At 35.5% G+C, this 25,540-nt stretch overlaps 1 protein-coding gene across 7 annotated transcripts in view; it reads left to right on the top strand.

Moving 5' to 3' along the window:
• Window positions 1-11,998, top strand: part of LOC129060968 (carbonic anhydrase 1-like) — a 50,247-nt gene extending 38,249 nt beyond the window's left edge. For 6 of the 7 annotated variants that reach the window (XM_054561537.2, XM_054561538.2, XM_054561539.2 and 3 more), the window contains 6 exons: window positions 1,853-2,050; window positions 3,238-3,356; window positions 6,686-6,781; window positions 7,748-7,810; window positions 10,459-10,614; window positions 11,551-11,998. In XM_054561537.2, the coding sequence (XP_054417512.2) occupies window positions 1,853-2,050; window positions 3,238-3,356; window positions 6,686-6,781; window positions 7,748-7,810; window positions 10,459-10,614; window positions 11,551-11,667 (749 nt within the window). In that variant the 3' untranslated portion in view covers window positions 11,668-11,998. Of the gene's footprint in view, window positions 1-1,852; window positions 2,051-3,237; window positions 3,357-6,522; window positions 6,609-6,685; window positions 6,782-7,747; window positions 7,811-10,458; window positions 10,615-11,550 lie in introns of those variants that run through there. The other variant, XM_063726453.1, reaches the window with a different exon arrangement.
• Window positions 11,999-25,540: the final 13,542 nt, after the last annotated feature.

The raw sequence follows: 25,540 nt of genomic DNA on the forward strand, positions 1-25,540 counted from the left end.
GTCCTAGGATTTTCAGAATGTTAAATGAGTGTTGGCTTCAACTTAAAGTCAACAGCTGCATTTGACCCTAACAAAAGAGTCAGGCTGTTTTTAAAAATTTTGAAACCATGCATTGACTTCTCCTTTCAAGCTATGAAAGTCCTAGATGCTATCTTTTTCCAAAAGAAGGCTGTTTTTTCTACTCTGAAAACCTGTTGTTTAGTGTAGTCACCTTCATTGGTTATCTTAGCTAGATCTTCTGTATAACTGTCTGTGGCTTCTGTATCAGCACTTGCCACATCACCTCACACTTTCATGTTATGGAGATGGCATTTTTCTTTAAATCTCATGAACCAACCTCCACTAGCTTCTAACTTTTCTTCTGCAGCTTCTTTGCCTTTCTCAGTCTTCACAGAATTAAAGAGAGCTATAGCCTTGCTCTGATTAGGATTTGGCTTAAGGGAATGTGGTTGTTGGTTTGATCTTCTATCCAAACTACTCAAACTTTCTCTATATCAGCAATAATGCTGCTTTGCTTTCTTATCATTTGTGTGTGCACTGGTGTAGCACCTTTAATTTTCTCCAAGAGCTTTTCTTTTGCATTCATGACTTGGCTAACTGGCACAAGAGGTCTAGTTTTTGGCCTGTCTCAACTCTTGACATGCCTTCCTCACTGAGCTTAATCATTTCTAGCTTTTGATTTAAAGTGAGAAACATGTGACTCTTCCTCTCACTGGAGTACTTACTTACAGGTCTTTGTAGGGTTATTAAACAGATTAATTTCCATATTCTTGTCTCAGGGAATAGGGAGACTTACAGAGAGGGAGATAGATGGGGAATAGCCAGTCAGTAAAGTAGTTAAAACACACACAACATTTACAGATTAAGTTCATCATCTTACTTGGACATGGTTTATGGTGCCACAACACTATTATAATAGTAACATCAAAGATCTCCATGATAGATATATGAACAATTAAAAAGTTTAAAATATTGTGAGAATTACAAAATGTGACACAGAGACATGAAATAAACACATGCTGTTGAAAATATGCCCCTAATAAGCTTGCTTGATGCAAGGTTGCTACAAATCTTCAGTTTGTAAAAAATGCAATATCTGCAAAGCACAATAAAGTGAAGTGCAACAAAATGAGGTAAGCTTGTATTAGAAATCTATTGCTAATAATAAAATATGTATGGTCTGATTCTATAGACTATAAGTATACATCTATATTAGTAGTATTGACAAATACACTATTTTATAGTACAACGTAGAAAAGGGGCCTGGTGCAGTGGCTCATGCTTGTAATCCCAGCACTTTGGGAGACCGAGGCAGGTGGATCACTTGAAGTCAGGAATTCAAGACAAGCCTGGAAAACTTAATGAAATCCCATTTCTACTAAAAATACAAAAAAAAATGGCCAGGCATGGTGGCATGTGCCTGTAATCCCAGCTACTTGGAAAACTGAGGCATGAGAATCGCTTGAGCTTGGGAGGCGGAGGTTGCAGTGAGCCGAGAGCGCATCACTGCACTCCAGCCTGGGTGACAGAGCAAGGCTCTGTCAGAAAAAAAAAAAGAAAGAGAGAGAGAGAAAGAAAGAAAGAATGAATGAAAGAAAGAGAGAGAGAGAAAGAAAGAAAGAAAAGAAAGAAAGAAAGAAAGAAAGCAAAAAAAAGAAAGAGAAAAAGAGAGAGAGTAAGAAAGAAAGAAAAGGGACATTTTCAAACACAGAATTTCTATTAATCTTAAGAGAATATCATTTAATACACTTAAATAAACCCTAATCTAATAAGGAAACAGGTAACTATACTCCTAAAACTTGGAATCAAGCATTTGATAAAGCATTGATTTTACACGTGTTTGTCCTGGTAGGTCCTGAACAATGGAGCAAGCTGTATCCCATTGCCAATGGAAATAACCAGTCCCCTGTTGACATTAAAACCAGTGAAGCCAAACATGACACCTCTCTGAAACCTATTAGTGTCTCCTACAACCCAGCCACAGCCAAAGAAATTATCAATGTGGGACATTCCTTCCATGTAAATTTTGAGGACAACGATAACCGATCAGGTGAGCTGAAGGACCCTTCTGATATTTTTTTTCTTACAGTCTACTGGGGAAATTTAAAAAACAGTACTCGAAAAATATGACACCCATTCTAAGTCTTTTGTGCTTGTGTGCAGCATTCTGTAATCTACTGAGGCATCTCGGACTTCTGGAAAACTCCCAGGTGGTAAAGAAAATTTTTGGAACTCCCAGCTCTCTATTTTCAGTCTTTCTTTTCAAAGTCACCATCACGTCTCTTCTCGTCATTCCAGTATCTGTATGCTCACTTCACTGTCTCTGAATAAACAGCATTTATCCAGAAAGGTCTTGTGAACAAGTCATTACAAATAGAACAACTAAAAAGAAAAATATTTTCTAATTGGGATGAGTATGAATGAGCACAGTAGAAAAGAAAAACAAAGCAGTAACTGAATTATCCTTATACTCCAGAATCTGGAACAAATTTTGCTACAGAGTTAGCTTTTCATGAAGTTTTATTGAATATTTTATTAAATGACAATTCCATAAAACAGTTCTACAGATTTAAAATGCTAAATTTGTTTACTAGTTTCTGAGGCCTATATTTTAGGCACCTTGTGGCTATGTCCATTATTAATATTAGATTAGGTCTGGTATTATGTGCATTTAACTAATATTATCATTGGATAGTCTCTCCAAACAAAGTTTTATAAGTGCCCCTCTGCCCCACTGGTACTCTCTCTTGGTCCCTGGGCAGGGATTCTCAACAAAGTTGTCAAGATATACTGTTGTGTCTTCATCAGTTACATAGTAGGTGATGAATGGTTCATTACTCAAAATAAACTACTAAAGATTTTTGATGCATACTGTCTTTGTTGAAAGAATGAAGGAATAAACTTGCAAATTAAAGGAGATTCAAGGACAGCCCTGTAATGATGTAATTCACTCACATGGCAATATGCTTTCTAGGAGTTAGAAACAGGTAAAATTGTAGCTCGTGTGCTGGGAAATGTGTATAATTCATGGAATATCTCATCAATGCCACAGTCAAGGGTGCACCATACATATGACTGTCATCCTCATGGATGTGGGGGAAAACAAGATGAAAGTCTAGGCACTAATGTTTGTTTTCACTTCTACTCAACACAATTTAGTGTTAGTTTATATTAAATGCAAAGATAAGCTAGAGTTTGTGGAGCATCAGGCTAACAATCGGTTCCCTTTTCTTCCAGTGCTGAAAGGTGGACCTCTCTCCGACAGCTATAGGCTTTTTCAGTTCCATTTTCACTGGGGCAGTACAAATGAGCATGGTTCAGAACATACAGTGGATGGAGTCAAATATTCTGCCGAGGTAATGTAATTTAGTAAGTGAGAGATAATTACCCTGAGAGTACTCCCAGAAGCAGCTTCTCCCTTCTCTTCTAAGACAACATCATAATGACTCCAAAGGAATGGGTATTCCAGTAAGGAACTCCCAGGTTCCATTAAAATCAAGCACAGACACATAATGTTTGGCAAGAGAGGGAAAATTTTCATGTGGAAAGAGGCAGCTAAACTACTGAGCCCAAGATTCACCTTTCCCTGAGAATGCCTCAAAAACTGTTACTTTGATATCAAAGCTAGATTCAAAGGGTGGCACTGCTCTCCTTTAAAGCTGTAACCCCAAATGGAACACACCACCATTTCCTCTTTATTTAAATGTTCAAGTTTGGATACACCAGCAGTATCGTTGTGGCCAAGCCAGGACAATTCAATGAGACTCTACTAAGAGCAATGGTCATAGCAATGGTCACTGAACAGCATACACCTAGATGAGGGTCTGAGCTTCCCTGGCTCTTAACTTGCTCTCACATGGAAGCTTGTGATTTATTTCAGGACATTATTATCAGTATATCCAAAGAAAAATGGAGACATGTACACCAAACTGTCAACAGAGGGTCTGGGAGATTAAAATGGGAGAAATTTTGCTCTTTACTTTAGATGTATGAATTATATAATACATGTGTACCCATATATGCAGGTTGACTTTTTAGTTTTATTTTCATCAGATGAATTCTATAATATATATAATTTTGCAATCTGCTTTTTTTCTATTTACTCAATTATCATGACAATTTTTAAAAATCAGAAGATTGAATTCCACCTTTTTTACTGTCACCATAGTATTTCATTTGGGTGAATGCATCAGAATTTATTTAACTGCCTTCTATTGATGAACAATCACAACATATGATTTTTGTTATATTGGTTTCTTTTGCTTTTATTTAAAAATGCTTCAGTGAATATATCGGTACATATATCTTGTGCACTAGTGAAAGTAATTATGTAGGACAGATTTTTACAGGGAAGACTGCTACGTTACAAAGTATGTGTATCTTTTATTATGATAGAATATCAGCAGATTGTATACAAATAAAACTTGCTTTACCTTGTGTTGTAAAGCATGACTAACACCTTTCAATGCACAGAAATCTGTTAATTGGGTTTTCCCCTCCATAAAATTGAATGCAGATTAAAATGAAATGGACTAAGAGCCTAAATTAGTATTATCTTTTTGGAAGGATTGTTGGTAGTATCCAAGAAAATTAAATTAGTGACTCTCTCATCTAAATTGAGAAAAATCAATATAATCCATGCTAGATATGAGAGACAGCCACAAAGTTTAGCATATGATTAAATTCAGTTCAATAAACCCTCTTGGGATACCTATAAGACAATAGGTTTGAGAGGCAGTGCAGCCTGTTGCTTAAGAATGCAAGTACCCAGCTGACTGCCAGGGTTTGAATCAAAGCTCGACCACTTACTAGCTGTACAACTTCGAACAAATCACTCTACACTCCAATATTCCTATATAGAGAATCTAGATAATATAGCATTAGTATCTATCTTAATAATTGTTGACAGCATGAAAAGAGTCAACCCATACAGAGCACACTTAGACCAGCACCTTTCATGTTGCATGTGCTGAATAATGTTACTTAACATTTCCATAGAGACACAAGCAAACGCTTTTCAAGCAGGGAAGTATAGGCATAAATTATTGTGATTAAATATAGCAGTAAATGGCAGTATGACTATTCACAAAGAAGCATGGGAATACAGATGTAAGAATAATTAATTACAAGAAGGGACAGAATCTACACTGGCATGGTCAGAGGAAATTGCAATAAGTGATCCCTCTTAATAAACTGTCTTAATCATTCTTTTTTCATTCATCAGATATTCATTGAACACCTGCAATATGCCAGATACCGTCTTTATTTATTTTTTGTTGTTATTTATTTATTTATTTTTTAGAAAGAGTCTTGCTCTCTTGCCCAGGCTGGAGTCCAGAGGCACGATCTCGGCTCACTGCAACCTCCTATTCTCAGGTTCAAGTGATTCTCCTACCTCGGCCTCTTGAGTAGCTGAGATTACAGGCATGTGCCACCACACCCGGCTAATTTTGTATTTTTAGTAGAGATGGAGTTTCACCACGTTGGTCAGGCTGATCTCAAACTCCTGACCTCATAATCTGCCCGCCTCGGCCTCCCACAGTGCTGGAATTACAGGCGGGAGATACTGTTTTTAAAAAGTACTTGCTATCAGAACTTGCATTTGATAGGGAAAATAAAAATTTCAGAGGCAGGAAGGCAGGAAAGAAGGGAGGGAGGGAGGAAGGAAGTGAGGGAGGAAGAAAGGGAAGGAGGGAGGAAGGAAGGGAGGGAGGGAGGAAGGGAGGAAGGAGAACAGGAAGGAGAGAGATTAAATAAGTGATATGGATAGAACTGTTTTTATTTGTGGTGGTTACTTTATATTGGATGAGCAGAAAAGAATTAAGGAGTGGCATTTGAGTTCAACCCTAATTCAAGACAAAAGTCTGCTATTTGAAGATCATGGGGAAGGAAATTCCAGAGAAAGTTAGAAGCTAATGCAAAGGCTCAAAGTTGTGAACATGTGACAAAGTATAATCTGTAAGATGTGAATGTTAATAGGTGGGGAAAGTAAGAAATGAATGATAATTGTTGTACTTATTGATTGAGCAATTTAAAAACCTTATCCTAAGAAGGTAAAATTAAGCAGGTATGGCAAGAAGAAAATCTAGAGTTCTATTTTGGCCAGATTAAGTCTGAAATATCTATTAGACATCCATGTAGAGATATCAAGAATAAATCAAGAATACGTATATACATACTTGGATGTACAAATCTAGAGTTTGCAGAGACATTAAGCTGGAGATATTTATTTGAGAGGTGTTTGGAAAGGACACTAATGTGCCCGAAAGAATCTGTTCTTGGCCAAGACTCCCAGGTACTCCAGGAACCCTTTCTCATAAATTTACTATAAAGTACCTCATGTGAGAGAAAATTACTTCAATTATTTTCTCAAAAACTAGTTAGTCATATTTCCTGATCTTTTCATAACAAAGAGAGATACATTTAAAGGCGTAATATTAAATAACAGTATCATAGGAAAGGACATTTTGCTTACTGCTTCCAGGTTTTGTAATCTCTACTTGGCACACAGATAACCCTTCCTACGAGTGAGAACATAACTCTTCTAATCCACTGGATAAAGGTTCACATAAGTTTTATGTGTCTAAGCCAAGATACATCATCATATGGTAACAAGTTAACTTATAACTTACCTTTTTTCATCACACTGGTATAAATAATTAATTAACCATAGTATCATTTTTAGCTTCACGTAGCTCACTGGAATTCTGCAAAGTACTCCAGCCTTGCTGAAGCTGTCTCAAAGGCTGATGGTTTGGCAGTTATTGGTGTTTTGATGAAGGTGAGTTACAGATAATTACACAGCTCTGCTTCCACTGTCTTACCAATTAGACCTCAAAATAGAAGGATATAAGGTAACATATATTTTAGAAATTCTTATTTTAAAGTTTCCATTTAACTGATGACTACAGGTGAACAAATAGTTCCCTAGTATTTTATTGCTTGGTTTTATCTCTGCCCTCTTAAAGAGAGAAATGAGTTTCAGGTGGAGGTGAGATAGAACGGTGTTCATAGGGAAAAAGGAATTTCTATTTTCCATCTCTTCCAAATTCCTCTTCCTCTAAACTTCCTACATCATATATTCTGAAATTTATTAATTTAATATCTCATCAGGAAAGAAATATTATTAAATATTAATAAGGAAACCTAAAATCATAGATTCAGAAATTTATCAATTTAATATCTCATTAGGAAAGAAATAGTAAGAGAATTTTTTCTTGCAAAGAACATTCAATTGATTTTTTAAATGGCAGATGTTGTTCAAATCCTCTATAGAAGAATCCCTAAAAAGTTCCACGAAAAAGTTATTATTAAATTGGGTATGCCTGGGTAACCAAGCAACTCTTGAAATTATAGCACCTCTACTTAACCTTTACTGAGCACTTACAATATGCCAAATACTGTAGTAATGAAAACTAATATAACAGACCAAAATAAGAGATTTGTTTTTGTGTCAGTTTTGATAAATTACTAGATTTTGCCCTGTATAACTTTGAACATATTGCCAATAATTAAGTTTAAATCAAGCTTTTAGTTTGCTACTTTATCTGTAGGTACATATTATAAACAATTTATAGAGTACAAAGTTCCTCAAAGACACACAGCTTGAAAAATTTCCCCTTCTAAAGCAGAGAGAAAATACCTTACCTCTTGTCAGTTGTTAATTGGAAAAAAATTCAAAACTTAGTTAAGCAGTGTTCGATTGATAATAATCTTTATCGCATACTTTATTTTCTTAAATCTCCAGGTTGGTGAGGCCAACCCAAAGCTGCAGAAAGTACTTGATGCCCTCCAAGCAATTAAAACCAAGGTAAACACACTAAGTAGTTTAAATCAGAGATCAAGAATTTACAGATCTATGGAAATCATTTAATGAAGTATTAAAACTGGGGAGTAGGAAGGCCATAGCAAAAGCTACCAGCTGAAAATCAAGGTGCTACTTCAATACTGCCTACCTCTGAGAAAGTCTCTAATGCAGGGAATTGTTTTGGTTTTTTGTTTTTCATAGTTATGGTTTATTTATTTCAGCAGAATATGGCCTGTAGAAAACCAGATTACATAGCCATTTAAATTTGCTTGAAAAACTGTATCTAACAAAATTGTAATTTTCCATTTCATAAATAAAGATATCTCTAGTTTTTTAGCAGTACAAAAATTCAGAAGTAAAGGGCATTCTTTTGAGATATGATTGATATACAATCTTTGATAACCATAAGTCTTGTCAACTCAAAAAAACATGGATTTTTTCATATACACAAACAGCTTTATTGTTTTAATGGTAAGCAGTTAAACCATAAATCAGAGATTTGTCATGTTTTGCAGCATGGAGAACTGTCATATATTTGTGTAAAATAAATCTGATTTATGCTGATTCTAGAAAAGATTAAACTTAAATGAGTGTCTTATAAAGTATAAATGACAGAAGATAAAAAATAAGCCCTCAACTCAAGAGTTATCAAAAAAAAATGAAAAGAAAATATAAGGAAATAATTAGTGAAGATAAAAGCAGAAAAGAATAAAATAAGAAAGAAAAATGATGGCTGGGTGTGGTGGCTCATGCCTGTAATCCCTGCACTTTGGGAGGCCGAGGCGGGTAGATTGCTTGAGGTCAGGAGCTCAAGACCAGCCTGGCCAACATAGTGAAATCCTGTCTCTACTAAAAATACAAAAAATTCGCTGGGCGTGGTGGTGCACACATGTAGTCCTGGCTACTCAGGAGATTGAGGCAGGAGAATCGCTTGAACCCAGGAGGTGGAGGTTGCAGTGGGCCAAGATTGTGCCACTGCACTCCAGCCTGGGTAACAGAGTAAGACTTCATCTTAAATAAATAAATAAATAAATTTTAAAAAGAAAAATGATGACTAAGTAAGGGGTAAAATTTTATCAATAAATTGAAAAGTTTATTCTTTGGAAGAACAACAAAAAAGTCAGACTTTGGGGAAGCTGGATAAAGAGAAAAAAAGCAGTACATATGAAACATTATTAGAAATAAATAGGTTGTGACTAAAGATATAGAAGAGAATTTTAAGAGACAAAATTTTTTATAACATTATGGCAGTAAATTTTAAAATTTAGATAAAATGGATAATTTTCCAAGAAAATGTGAAGTAAAGGCATTGACTCAAAAGGAGTTAGAATACCTAAATAGACTGAGAACCTAAAAGTAAATTTAAACAGTAGTCAAAATGTATCTATTAAACAAAAAGACTAGGCCCAGACCACTTCATGGAAAAGGGTTACTCAACTTTTAAGAAACAATCATGCCAGTGTTAACTAAACTGCCCAGATGAAGGAACAGACAGAAAACTTCCCATCAATTTAATGGAATCTGATACCAAAACCGGGTATGAAAACTACAAAACAGACAAACAAAACAAAAAACATAGGATAAACTTTCTTAGGAATGTAGCTAAAGGAAATCCTAAAATTTATTATAACAAATCAAATTCAACAGTGTATTAAAAGAGTAGTTTCTGAACTCGTAGAGTTTCTGAACTAGTATTTTTGGGAAAATACAAGAATGACTCAATATTAGAAAATCTTAAATTAATTCATTATATTAACTAGTTAAAGATGAAGAAAACCTCATGATCAACTTGTTAAATGCTTAAAATCATTTGATAAATGTTAATGCCCTTTCTTTAGGATGAAACAAAATGAAAGAAAACTGTCTGAAAACTTATTGAATTTGATAAAGAATTTACCTAGAAACTTGTATCAACATTTAACTTCATAGTGAAACACTTGAAGCATTTTCATTTCAATCAGGGACAAGACCAAGGTGCCACTGTGACCATCACAATTGAAAATTATAATAAGGGTCCTAGTCAGTGCAACAAAATAATGAAAGAGTACATATTATGATAGATATTGAAATAGCAAAAAAAAAACTATCATTGTGTGCAGTTGATATCATCACTAACATCCACCTGAAAACTCCAGAAGAATCATCTAAAATGCAGAATGCATAAAAGATTAGCATACAAATATCAGTATATTTCCTATACACCAGTAATAATCAGAAAAGATGATAGGAATAAATAGAATAAAACTAAAACAACCAATATGCATGTCAATAAAGATTTTTCCATTGAAATAGAATCTGGCATCATTCCTAGAGAAAAAACAAAAGCTTTATACTAGAAATTAAATATGTTTTAAAGATGTAGATTGTAAAAAAGGTTTTTGAATCTTTGCTTATCTGCAACCAAATGAAGAAGGAAACGTCTTGGTCAAAAACTTACATATAACACATTTTTCATCTTTTTTTCTTCTGTTGATATTGTTGTTTATATCCACAAACACACCAGTCATTAAATACTAAATAGTAGAAAAATCAATGACTCTTAGCTAAAATCTCTAAATAATGTATAACAAGATAATATAGCATATATATGTCACATATATTCATATTAAGTATTTTATATCATGCTGTAATGATGTATTCTTTTCTTCCAGGGCAAACAAGCCCCATTCACAAATTTTGACCCCTCTACTCTCCTTCCTTCATCCCTGGATTTCTGGACCTACCCTGGCTCTCTGACTCATCCTCCTCTTTATGAGAGTGTAACTTGGATCATCTTTAAGGAGAGCATCAGTGCCAGCTCAGAGCAGGTAGAGCTATGAATGAATGGGAACTGGGAATGCGTAGCAGGAATATTACTTTAATTGATAGTATCAGTGAGAGAGATTATTATTTCAGTCAGCTTTGTGAGAAGTTCATTTTTCCTCCCAACTTAAAAATATTAATTTGGGGACATAGGTTTATTAAACTATCCAAAAATGCATTATAATACTTTTTTTTGCCTTTGGCAGAAAAAAAAAATGACTCCCACCACTCTTTCCTCCTTAATAAGGAAAAGTCCAACCTTGTTAAATATCTTCTTAAGCATTTCAGAAATAAAGGAAAAACTGTGACTGGACATTTCAATAAGACTTTGGGGAATTGTGGCTCCCAGCTGGCATACCTTGATAGTTGGCAAAATATTTTCATTCCTTTTGTGGAGTTTAAACTTTTAAATATTCAACAAAATATCTCACTAACTGTTGTTTATAATGGTGATTATAGTATCATTCGTTGCTCAACCACGTTTATTAGGTGCCTTACATATATTTTATTAGCCGATTCTCATAACAAACCTACAGGACAAGCATTGCAGCCTGTTGCTAACTGACATTTAATGAGCACATGCTATATGTCAAGCATCATTCTAAGGGCTTTGCGTGTATTAACTCATTTAATCTTCACAACAACACAGTGAAGTAAGTACTATATGGAAACTAAGGTACCAAGCTAATAAGTCACTCACCCAATGTACCCCCAGCTGAAATTGAAAAGTTGATACTTTAACCCAGTTATCAATAATTAAAGCAAAATGCCTGGTTCAAAGGAATGAATATAAAGGATTTGGGGCTTACTCTCTTCCTATTAGTGATATTACTGCAATTTCTAACTCAGTTTTCTAAATATCAGTGGTTGGTAATCCTGTAAATAAAATGCTTTATGTAACTTTAAAAACTTTGTATTTTAAAAATATTTTATCCTTCCAGCTGGCACAATTCCGCAGTCTTCTATCAAATGTTGAAGGTGATAACGCTGTCCCCATTCAGCACAACAACCGCCCAACCCAACCTCTGAAGGGCAGAACAGTGAGAGCTTCATTTTGATGAGTCTGAGAAGAAGCTTGTCCTTCCTCAAGAACACAGCCCTGCTTCTGACATAATCCAGTAAAATAATAATTTTTAAGAAATAAATTTATTTCAATATTAGCAAGACAGCATGCCTTCAAATCAATCTGTAAAACTAAGAAACTTAAATTTTAGTTCTTACTGCTTAATTCAAATAATAATTAGTAAGCTAGCAAATAGTAATCTGTAAGCATAAGCTTATGCTTAAATTCAAGTTTAGTTTGAGGAATTCTTTAAAATTACAACTAAGTGATTTGTATGTCTATTTTTTCCAGTTTATTTGAACCAATAAAATAATTTTATCTCTTTCTTTCTATTGTGCAGTTTCTAAAACCATTAAGTTTCTACTCCATTTACATTCAAAAATCTTAAATACTTTACTTGCAAGAGTATTTTGCCTCAAATATAACAACCTAGGAGCAGCTGGAGATGAAATATTGAGAAATTAGTTTGCTTACGCCTGAAGACAAAAATACAGCTGAGATGACAACTGGATTTAATATCGTTATGCTGGCCCAACATTGCCACCATTTGTGTTGTCTGTGATCAAAATGATTATCTTTTATATAGGAAGATGATGCTTCTAGATATTGCTTTCACTTCTTCTCCCCACGTTAGCAAGGACAATGCTTCTCTGCCATTATTACAACTAGTTAGATTGCATGGAGAATCTTTACTTTAAAATTAGAAGAAAAGTCACAAGTGAATGGTTTATAAAAATGCTAAAGAAGTCATTTGTGCTTAGAATCCTATAGAAACATCATGCAATCTTTTAGTCAGATGTGCACTTCACCTTATGCTATTTTTATCTTTAATTGACACACAATAATTGTACATATTTATGGAGTACAGTGTGGTGTTTTTTGTTTGTTTGTTTTTTGAGACAAGGTCTCACTCTGCCAGTCAGAGGGAATGCGATGGTGGGATCATAGCTCACTGCAGCCTCAAACCCCTGGGCTCAAGGGATCCTCTCACCTCAGCCTCTTGAGTAGCTGGGACTAGAGATGCATGTCACCATGCCAGCCTAATTTTTAAATTTTTTTTGTAGAGACATGGTCTCTCTATGTTGCCCAGGCTAGAAGTGTGATATTTTGATTCATGTATACAATGTGTAATGATCAAATCAGGGTAATTAGCATATCCATCACCTTAAACATTTATCATTTCTTTGTGTTGAGAATATTCAAAATCCTTTCCTCCAGCTATTTTAAAATATACAATAAAGTATTGTTTATTATAGTCACCCTATTATGCTGTAAAACACTAGAACTTATTCCTCCTATTTTGCCGAAGCCATATCTACATCCAGAATTCTACAAATCCTGTGTCCGGTGTTTAATCTTGTGATTTACTTTAGTTATCTCATTTGAACTAGTAGAGACCAAGCCCAGTTGTTCATTTCTGTACGTTTTAGTAAAATTACTTTAAAAACATTAAGCAGATTCTTCACTGCCCTAATAAGCCTTTCTGCAAAGGCTGTGTTTGTTTTACACCTAAAAACCATACTAAGAGACTTCTTTTGAAATATTTGACTTGGGGCCTAGAATTTAGGTGAATCCTCTTTATTAAAATGTAATTTGTTTTTATTTTATTTTTAATCAAAATTGATTTGTTTTTCTACACAAAGGTGGGAAATTTAGAATTTATTAATTGAAAAAAATAAATACAAATATAATGGAGTCAACTAACACATTAGCTCTGCCCCCAAATGCAATCTCTAAATATAAAATACTTTATTTGCAAAGGAATCCAACTGTGTATGATACTCTGTAATTGTCAAATACTGAGAAAGCCTGCAACACTTATACCTGGCCTAGGATCCTATTACTTCACATGAGTTGTATTGATAGGATTTTAATTACAAAGTTATAAAAGTCTCTCAAAAGGTGAGACCCAAAGAAAGAGAGATATGAGCTGAAGTTGAGAAACACATTTGCAAAAGATGTTCATTTGAAAACATTTTCTGAAAAGAAATTAAACAATTTAGAAATAAGTTTCACAGGAAGGATCTGAAAAACAATTGACCTGATGGTCCATATATTTTTTAAGAAGGTTAAAATGGATTCCAGCATTTGGATATAAGTCTGTAAGTCTTATTATGGACAGGGCAAAGATGTGACAAAAAATACATGATGACCATCAAACATTATCCCTAACGCAAATGCCAAATGGGGAGCATGTTTCCCCTTACTGCCTCTGCCAGAATTTCATATATTTGGCAGAACTCATGAGATGCATTATTAATTTCTCTGAAGTAGCTGATAAAAACAGCTCTTGAGAGAAGGTATGAAAACTAGGCACTGGATCATCTGAGAGTGTAACTCATATGTGTCACTGACTCACCCTCCTCTTGTATGTCCTCATCCTTTGTCAACTTACGTAAAGAATTTAAACATCCTGCAAGGATTCTCTGGTTTTTCCATGATGTTTGGCAGCTGACCTTCTTTATACCACATCTATTGGCATCTAGAATGATAAGCCAGCTGGTGAGGCCCAGCGTGGGCTCAAGGATAAAGAGTGCTCCTACTCCATGCTGTTTTCTGTCTTTTCACTTGCCCTTCAGAAACACCCTGATGTACCCTTATCACTATGGCACCCTTCTGCTGAATTGTGAGTCCAAGTAGAACAAAATATTTTCTACTTTGTTCATTTAAGTAAAGTTTAGCAAAATGACTCAAAATACATTAAATTCATCATAATAGGAATTAGGGCAAAGGAAAGAAAGAAAAAGAAATATTTTCATTAAATTTAATTTCCTTACATGACTCAAAAGAGCAGATATCTATTTATTATAACTCTAGGAACTCCCTATCCTTGGTCCTTCTCTGTTTTGTGGTGGCAGATTCCTACCAATATGTGATTAAAGCTATGAAACTTCTCTCCCTTACCAAAAATGTTACATAATCAAATATAGCCAAAATTTTGCACTGAGTCTTAGAATGTTTAGAAACTCAGCCTTTTGCTTCCTTCCCCATCACAAAGTCGTTCCTGGACCTCAGGAAAAGACACACCTGCTCTAAACTATTTAAAAAGTTAAAAATGGACTCCAAGTCTCTCTTGATCTTGCATCCTAGTGTAATATTTATTTTTGCTTTTCTGTGTCATCCTTTATAACACATACCTACAAATGGAGTGACAGTATATTTCTGATATCATTCATGAATTATCTTTTTTTTTCTTTCTCCTCTAAAAATATTACTTTGGGTTAATATAAGGTTTCATTGTAGAAGAGATATAAAAAGATTTTTTTCAAAAAGAGAACCCAAACCTTAGTGAATTGTTTATTAGTAGGTAATAAAAGATTACAAATGAGAATAAAAGGGCATAGAAGAAAAAGTTTGATTGAGGAAGATATCATTGGATAAATAAAGGGCCAAAATCATTTTAAAAGCCATCAATATTCTCTGCATCCAAGACCATGAAAGCATAAGGAAATACTTATTTTATAAGCATTATCTTCTTGATTATCTGTAAACCCCAAATGTTTATTTACCCACTCATCTTCATGAGACACTGCACAGATTTTCTTATTACTCTTAATAGATTTACCAATTCCTAATCTCAGTAAATACACAAAGAGATAGGCAGACAGACAGACATAGCTACTGTATACATGAGTATATCTACTTCAGCAAAATGGAACTATGGATGTAGGTATTTAACCAATTAACAAAAGGTAGCTGATTTTGTGTTCCTAGACTTAAAGCTAAGGAAAAAAATAAACAGAATAAAAAATATTTTAATAGAAATATAACATGCTTGAAAGAAATGTGGAGAAGTAGCCATAGGATTCTTGTACAAAATCTTGCTTTCAATAAAGAAGTAAGTTATAAGGAGTAACCTTAGAGTCTTAAAAATATGTGCACACTATCACCATGTACCAAAACAGTGAACTGGTGAACAAAGGGATTGTGTTTGAGGACTTTAGAATGCTCAGATCACAGGTGCACTTCCTAGATGTTGTGGGAAGTCAGGGACCCCGAACGGAGGGACCAGCTGGAGCCATGACAGAGGAACATAAATTGTGAAGATTTCATTTTAATACAGACATTTATCAGTTCCCAAATAATACTTTTATAATTTCTTACGCTTGTTTTACTTTAATCTCTTAATCCTGTTATCTTCATAAACTGAGGATGTACATCACCTCATGACCACTGTGATAATTGTGTTAACTGTACAAACTGATTGTAAAACATGTGTGTTTGAACAATATGAAATCAGTGCACCTTGAAAAAGAACAGAATAACAGCGATTTTTAGGGAACAAGGGAAGACAACCATAAGGTCTGACTGCCTGCAGGATCGGGCAAAAAGAGCCATATTTTTCTTCTTGCAGACAGCCTATAAACGGACGTGCAAGTAGGGAAGGTATCGTAAAACTATTTTCCTAGCAAAGAATATTAATATTAATACCCTGGGAAAGGAATGCATTCCTGGGGGGAGGTCTATAAATGACCACTCTGGGAATGTCTGTCTTGTGCAGTTGAGATAAGGACTGAGATACTGCAGTACCCTCAGGCTTACTAGGGTGGGGAAAATCTCCACCCTGGTAAATTTGTGGTCAGACCGGTTCTCTTCTCTCAAACCCTATTTTCTGTTGTTTAAGATGTTTATCAAGACAATATGTGCACCGCTGAACATAGACCCTTAACAGTAGTTCTGCTTTTGCCCTTTGCCTTGTGATCTTTGTTGGACCCTTATCAGTGCTTTTGCCCTTTGTCCCGTTCCCTCAGAAGCCTGTGATCTTTGTTAGACCTTTATTAGTAGTTCTGCTTTTTGCCCTTTGAAGCATGTGATCTTTGTACCTACTACCTGTTCTTACATCCCCTCCCCTTTTGAAACCCTTAATAAAAAAACTTGCTGGTTTGAGGCTCAGGTGGGCATTGCAGTCCTACCAATATGTGATGTCACCTCCAGCAGCCCAGCTCTAAAATTCCTCTCTTTGTACTCTTTCTCTTTGTTTCTCAGCCAGCTGACACTTATGGAAAATAGAAAGAACCTACGTTGAAATATTGGGGGCAGGTTCCCCCAATAACTAGAGTTTTCTCACAATGGCATCTTGTATGCTAATCCCCTAACTATGAGAAGACAGAAATAGCAGTTATGTTACAGAGGAACAAACTTTAAATGGCTTTATTTTTTTCTCTCAAAAACTAGAGTATATCTATCCCAAGTCATTAATAAATATTTTAATACCCCTTACAGGTAGAAGCATGTTATGCTATTTGGGTATGTTACCTTCTACTATGTTATTAGATTATCTAAATCACCAGCAGAAGCAAACATGCATAACAGAATCATACTCTGCTAGAATAACATTTATCTACTTAAAAAAAATAGTTAGAACCTGATCTCATATATCAAAATATGTCCAAGACGGGTTAAATTTTTCAAGGAAATCATTAATATGCTAGAAAATACATAAATATTTAAATAATATCTGGTAGGAGAATTTTATTCAAAAACACCAAAGGCAAACCCAGGAAATGGCAGAATAATTGATTGAACTGTGAAAAATTAAATATGTTGGTAAAAGCAGCAACAATAAAAAAATTCAATAAAAAGGAAAATGACAACTGGGAATAATGTTTCAATATAAATGGCATCTACAGGAACAATGTCCTCACTATGTAAAAAGCTTTCACAAGTTTTAACATAAAAATTGAATTTCCAAGAGAAAATGTCAAGAAGACATAAAGAGGCAATTTAGTAAAGAAGAAATACAAATAATAAATAAATACATTTTTAAATGACCCAACTTAAAGAAGTACAGATTAAAATAATGCTCTATCAATCTTTACATTCTTTAAATCACTAAAGATTTTTAAATAATACACAGTGCTGTCAATGATGCAAAGAAATAAGAACTGTCATAAGTTGCTGAGAAGAGCATAAATTGGTACCATCTGTTCACTATTAATACAAAGGGTGTGTTCCAGAAGAAGTCTTATTATAAAAAATCATGTAACAAAAAACCATAGGTTCAATGTAAAAAAAAAAAGAGTTAAGTGGCAAAATTTTAAACTTGCTATAATAAGGTTTGCTTATCCATAACTTTGGCTTCAAAGGCTATGTAACCTTTTATCAGGTTTATGATCTTAAATTTACATTTTTATGCAAGACTGTTTCAAATGCCCACGTCCAATGCCTATTTGATATTTCCATTTAGATGGCACAAGAACATCTCAAACTATTCAAAACATGGGTCATGATGCTCTCTCAAAGCTGGTTCCCACCAGCCCCACTGTGCACAGAAATGATGAGGCAGGAGGAGCTTCCTGTAGCTCAGGGACTGCTTGTCATGGTGGAAATCCATAAATCATGGCCCTAATCAATGTCACCACTGAGACTGATGTGACCCCTTCCTTCTAATTTTTCAAACATAATACTTTTCTTATCATTATCCTCCTCATTTTTTGTATTATCAAGAGCAGTGTTCTTGGACTAAACTTCCTATGTCACAAGCTACCTCCTACATTTTTCTTTTACAGCAATGATGATACCTACCACATGAAGAAACAGATGTATTTCTAGTCCCAGTTCCATATTCCCAGGAAAAGGACCCCAGCTGGCTTGGATGGGACCCAGCTATGGTCCTATCAACTGTGGTTGGAAATGGGGTGGAGATCCCACTGAATTCACTGACATTTAGGAAGATAGGTTGCAGGAGCAGATGCAGCTTACAGGCCATTGTGAACCAGGTGGAAACTTTAAAATGTGTTACCACTTCTTTAAAGATGAGAGAGGAAAAAGATTGGGCTAGGAGTAAAGTTAGGTGAATCTAGATAAAGTTTAGAACTGGGCTCATTTGAGAAACACACTTCCAATTCTGAAATCTGAATTTTCCCTGAAATTTCTAATGATAGAACCCTAGTATGTCAATTGAATATCAAAAACAGCATTTTCCTTCCACCCACCATATGAACTGAATAGCAGGTCAGGAAGTTATTTTTATTTTGTAAATACTAGAGCTAATCATTAAGCCATTTCCAGGAAAATAAATCCCTATACTAATCAGAAAATTAACTGTGTTAGTCAGAAAATCAACTCAAAAAGAAATCTAAGCTTTCAGGTGGAACATGGATTAAACAGCAGCATTTGTTACTTCTGCAGAAACGAAGAGTCTCAGAAAGCTCTGCAGCTTAAATAACATGTAAAAGAATATAAATGGAAGTTCCTGGAAACATTTATTGCTTCCTTAGATAGCTAAGATTCAACAAGAGATAAAGAAGTTGTACCTAGAGAAATATTTTAGAGTTGAGAGATCTCTCAGGTATTTATTTTCTTTCTAAAATTGAGAAAAGATTTTTTTTTTGTATTTTTGTACATTGGCAATGTTCAAGAAGAGTATATAAACTTTAAATTCCTTATTTCAGCAGAAATATAATTTTCTGTTGCACTGAAGGAGAAGTTAACAAAGACTCAATTCCAGAGACCACCCACAAGCCAAGCATTAAGTGCTTGGGAAATGGCACCAATTTTATTAAAAACTTGGGAAATCCATAGTTCTGCCAAAAGGATAGCTCACGTTTTGCTTTACTTTCTGATGATTTTCCTTGGCATATTTTTCCCCTTGATTTTACTGGACAAAGCAAACAGAAACGGAAGCTCATCCATCTCCCCATTCACTCTCATCCCTATTTCAAGTCATTATTTCACTCCGAATTACTTACAGTGACTCTGAAACCTTTCACCTAACTGAGCCCCTGAGCTTTTGATTAAAATTTTACCTCCTCAGGGTCATCTCCCCTAACCAGAGTTGTCAGGCCCATCATTATGTTTTCTCACAGTACCCTGTGCTTCTCCTCAATGGTACTTAGTACAGTTATAATTTGTGTAATTACTCATTTAGTGTTGGTTAATCCTGCTAGGCTGTAAATTCTATGAGATCAGTGATGGTGCCTGGTGTCTTCCTTTCTATATTTCCAGTAATTACACAATGTCTGATACACAGTAGGTGTTCAACAGACTTTTTTTAATTTTAATTTTAATTTTTTGAGACAAAGTCTCACCCTGTCGCTAGGCTGGAGTGTAGTGGTGCAATCTCAGCTCAGGACAACCTCCGCCTCTCGGGTTCAAGCAATTCTCCTGCCTCAGCCTCTGGAGTAGCTGAGACTACAGGTGCTCACCACCATGCCAAGCTAATTTTTGTATATTTAGTAGAAACAGGGTTTCTCCATGTTGGCCAGGCTGGTCTCGAACTCCTGACCTCAGGTGATCCACTTGCCTCGGCCTCCCAAATTGCTGGGATTACAGGCATGAGCCACTGCAAGCCTGGCCTCAATAGACTTTTGACAAATGAGTGAACAGAATTTCCTGGCCAGTAATCTATAATCCACAATTGACTCCCAAACCTGGGAAATAAAAATTACCTGAGGAATTTTGGGGGTTTTGTTAAGTACAGTTTCCGAAGTCACCTTAATATTCTCACTCTAGAGATCTGGGCTGATTCGGTATCTTTCTCCAAGATACTCAAGTGATTTTAATAACCTGCTATGGTTTGGAGCCCTCCCCTCACCCCCATCTTTCTCTTTCTCTCCTTACTCACACACATACACACACACATACACATACTCTCATGCATGCACGCACACATGGTTATGGCTCTCCACTGTCTTCCCAAGGTAAGTACAGGTTCCCTAAATTTCATAATATGTATTCCATCTACCTTGACCTTGTAAGACTAATCTCCCACTTATTTGCTATTTGTACATTAAGCCTGACAAACCCATTTGACATTCTCTAGACATATCTTGCTTCTCTGTCTCTACTCATGTTCTTCTCTTCTCCAATGGTCTCTTACTTCTTCAGTCAAAATCCTGGCCATACTTTCATGTTGATTTCAAATGCCACTCCTCTAGAAAGTTCCCACAGCTGGATAAAAGCCTTTCCCAGCATAGCACTCCCCCCAGGACATCAGATGAGCATCTACCTAAGCTTTTTCCCTTTGTCATGTTTCATAATTTTGATGCACTTGATTTCTCTCTTCTTTTTTTCTTGTTTTGGAGACCAGCAGGATTGAATTTGCATCAAGCAGTGTAGTTGATCTAGCTATAATAAGGCATATGATAAACATATAAAAAGACCCTATCTTCTTTTAGAGATAGGGTCTCACTCTGTCACCCAGGCTGGAATGCAGTGGTGCGATCGTAGCTCACTGCAGCATCAAACCTGGGTTCAAGAGATCCTCCTGCCGCTACTTCCCAAATAGCTATATCTCTTCTTTTAGATAATAGAATGCAAAAAGAGCAGATGAGAGGAAAAAATTAAGGAAGGCAGTGATTCATCTTATCATTCATGTTTGAATCTCTTGAAGAACTTGAGAAGTTAAAGCATACAGTGGGCACTCAATGTATTTGACTTGAACAGAGATGTAGCTGTTCTCACCATAAAAAAAGAATAATACGGGCTGGGCACGGTGGCTCACGACTGTAATCTCAACACTTTGGGAGGCCAAGGCAGGCGGATCACGAGGTCAGGAGTTCAAGACCAGCCTGGCCAACATGGTGAAACCCTGTCTCTACTAAAAAATACAAAAAAAAAGCTGGGTGTGATGGTGGGTGCCTGTAATCCCAGTTACTCAGGAGTCTGAGGCAGGAGAATCACTTGAATCCAGGAGGCAGAGGTTGCAGTGAGCGGAGATCGTGCCACTGCACTCCAGCCCGGGAGTTTCAAGAAAAAAAACAGAATAATACGTTGTGTGAAAAAACAAGCACAGAAAGCCAATATGACAGCTGATTTCTATGCAGGAAAAAAATTTAAGAGTAAATATGCATTAGAAAAGTGATACTCTAATTCTATCTTTACTATTCAAACATTTACTAGGTATTTCACCATGTGGAAAACATTACATTAATATATAGCAGGTAAATGAATAAGACCCTGATCCTACTAATGAGAATCTTACACATTCTAATTTTATTCTATGTCTTTATTTTTTCAACCATTTACTATGCATTTACCACCTAGAAAGCACTACCCTCATGCTGCAGGGCATACAGCAACAAATAAGAATAGACCCTGTCATAAAGGACCTTACAATCCTATTGGGGGAGACTTAAATAACTGTAAGTCAAATTGGAATTAAATGCATACTATAATATGTACACAACCAAATGCTAGGAAGGCAGAGGAATAATTATTTAACTTCAACTTCCTGTTGCTATTTATCCAGCAAGGTTTTTCTACTGGTGTATGAGCTACAAATTTGCCTCTCTTCCAGGATACAATCAATCTGCTCAACAAATTGGAATGCTATAGAAGGGTTTGAAAGCTGTTGTTGGCCGTTTCTCCTGGGATGAGGAATACACAAGAAGAATAGGCCTAACTTAAGAAGATTAGATACCATTGAAGAAAAACCATCTTGTCATACAAACTAAAATATGTAAAAGATAATGCAACAGACAAAAAGTGGTAAGTCCATGTTAAAAATTCAGACACAAGATAATGGTGTGCCCTGGAAAAAAAGCCAAGACCAGCTGGATAATACAGAATGTAGACACAAAATCGAGTCCCAGTCCCAAAGTTGGGATTGAGGAACCAGACTTCAATTTCTGTATTTAAAAAAAAATAGATAAAAGTGTGTTATTGTCCATATTTTAGACAACCTTGGTTAACAATTCCTGGACTCAGATACACAGAATTGGACAGAAGCAGTTATTAGAACCACATCACATGGTCAATAGCAGTAGGAGGGTTGGCTAGGTGTGGAGTTCCTAGTTGTTAGGGCAGGCTTCTCAAATCCCTTTGTTTAAGCTCAGGTTATATTTTGGATTGAGTTTGCATCAAGTAGTGTAGTCGACCCAGCTATGAAAAGGCGTAAATAAGGAGGGCTTTTAAAAAGAGATATAAGAACCACATAGTCCCTTTTCCTGCCATTATCAGATTTCCAAGCCAAGTTCAAGCTACATTTATTATAAATCTGCCCCCAACATGTTTTGAAAGGTTATTTGAAATCAAATAGAGCAAACCAAATCTAAAGTTGTGTTAGGTTAAACCTGATTTTAAAATAAATGATTCAGCACTTTAAAGAACAAAGGAAACATTCTGTGAAGTTACAGTCTATTTGGAAAATTTTAAAAGGATTCCAAATGTTCCCCACTGGGCAATGTGGACAAAGAATCTTATGAAAGGTAACTGAACGGCAGGTTTTTTTCTGTGTACAGAAAACTTGTTGATGAGCATTGTACATTATATCACAGTTATCTATGACCTGACGGACCCATGAGATGAACTTGGACCCGAGGAGCTCATAATGGGAATGAACACAGCTGTGTAACAGTAACAGACCAGCTTCACTGAGAACTTTGTGGCACCACTCTGTTGGAATGAATCTTTTCTTAGTGGTAAGAATGTACCCACTTTGCAATTCAAAGTATTGAAACAATGTATGCAAATCAACCACAGTTAACAAGGGTATGTGATAGTGTAGTTAAAATGCTGGAGGCACTGGAAATGAGCAAACTTCACCCAAACAACATTTATTAAACAACTAAAATGTGCCACCCTCATGCAGACATCCAGACTCTCAACTTATCCCGGATCCCTCTTAACTTCCCTCATCATTTCCAAGTCCACTAACACATCATTATTAAAGTCATCCTTGCTTCTTGCAGGGATACTCACCACCCTAATTGGTGCCTCTGCCTCTATGGTTGCCCTTCTCTTAATTATACTCCCCCATCCAGGGTTCAATATAATCAACTATTTCCCTGTATAAAACCCTTTATGTTCCTCTTTGATTTAGGACAAACTCCGAGTTCCTTAAAATGGCTCTTGAGACCTCTGGGATGTGTCCTAACTTATCTCTCCTGCTTCACCTCGCAGTACTTCCCTCAAGCAACCTGTGCTCCAGCCACACAGATATGTCTGCAGTTCCTTTAACAGATTACATCACTACATACCTCAGTGCCTTTGCACAGTCAGTAACATGTCTCACGGTGCTATATCTTCTTCAAGACGCAACTAAATATCTGTCTCATTCTAAAAAATTCTTTGGTCCCATAAGAAATAGTTACACAGACCCTTAGACCTAACCCTGCACTTCAGAGGACCTCACACATCATAAACAAACAAAAATAAATTTCTTGAGGAACATATAAACATAACTGTCTTTTTGGATCTGATGCTCAGACTGGCACAGCAGAACTCATAACCCTAAATATCTGTTGTCATGACTAAAATGATTCAGTCCCAAGGAAATACCTCTCTCCAAGTCTTTAGTCCTATGTCCTTGAAACAAAAGGCCACTGTGTTTGAACAAGGCAAGGTTTTGTGGGTTCTGCCACTGCCAATACTGGAGATGGAGACTGCTGCAGGGTATGGGGAGGATTTAAGCAGTAATAGCACTTAGGCAAGAGAGAGGACACAGTAATCATTTTCCTCAAACAGCATATGTGCAATAGATTCTTACAAAATAAACTGTTATTCCCAGTTCTCAGAAGAGAGAGCCAAGTACACATTTTCTTGTCTATGTGCTCAAATTTATGGTTCCAGAGATACTCAAAAATGAATGAGTATTCATAGCAGTTGCATATGGCAGCTGAGGAACATTTCGAAATTTTAAGCAATTCGTATTACTCTTAAATGTGCATGTAAGTTGGTCTAGATGTAACATGTGTGACACATCAATCCAATTGGCAACTAGATGGACATTGATTGCTAGAATTAGGAATTGTTTTATTTTTATAAAAATACTAAGGAATTAAATTTTCAAAAAATTGAATTATAAATTTCAGGTTTAACTAATTTTTCTAAATTTCTTATTTAATACTTTTATATCATACATTTTATTTTTAATAGATGATATAAAAATAAATTTTTAAAAAAATATGAAAATGACAAATTTTTAATTTTGTGTATTGTTTTATTTTACTTCATATATTTATTGAGACAAAGTCTCTGTTGCCCAGGCTGGGTTCCACTGGCATGATCTTGGCTCACTGCAACCTCTGTCTCCCATGTTCAAGCAAGTCTCGTGCCTCAGCCTCCTGAGTAGCTGGGATAACAGGTATGCAACCACCACGCCCAGCTAATTTTTGTATTTTTAGTTGAAACAGGGTTTCATCATGTTGGCCAGGCTGGCCTCGAACTCCTGTCCTCAAGTGATCTGCCCTCCTCAGCCTTCCAAAGTGCTGTGATTATAGGCGTGAGCCACCACATCTGGCAAAATTTGATTTTAAAATGTTAAAATTATATGCATTGTGAACACAAGTATATTTTAGGTATTTACATTATTACTGTCAACAGTACACAAATTATGTAAAAATCTCGATTATAAATTATAATTCACTATTTTGCTAAAATTAAGGCCAGAAAAATATATTTGTGAAATAAATAAAATTTATTTATGAATTATTTTATTACTCACCTAAACATTACCAAATATTCAATTGAATACACAGATTTATCCACGAATATTTAAATCAGTTGTATTTGACACTGTACTGACTTTTGGTCACAAAAAAACATAACTTTACATGTATTTTTAATTTTGTCATTATAAGAGTAGCTGTGTAAAAGTTGATTTATAATGTTTAAGTTATTGGGCATATGTAATGCGTGTGTCCATGTGTACCTCTCCCACAGTCCCTCAAATGTGGAGGTTAGAACTTCCAATAAACTTTCTCTCCACTGTGCTTACATAGCCCACTGCACATGTCTTCTACATTGTATTATAGTTATTTGTTCACAAGTTTTTTTTTACCACTAAACTATGATCTTGTCAAGGGTGGAGACATCTTTATCTTTATAATACAAGTGCCTAGGACATTTTCTGACACATGGTAGGAGTTAAATACATTGGTTGAATTAATATATAAATAAAACAAGGAGCATTGTTTAAGAATATG

This window comes from Pongo abelii, chromosome 7, assembly GCF_028885655.2.
Source record: "Pongo abelii isolate AG06213 chromosome 7, NHGRI_mPonAbe1-v2.0_pri, whole genome shotgun sequence".
Lineage (NCBI taxonomy): Eukaryota > Metazoa > Chordata > Mammalia > Primates > Hominidae > Pongo > Pongo abelii.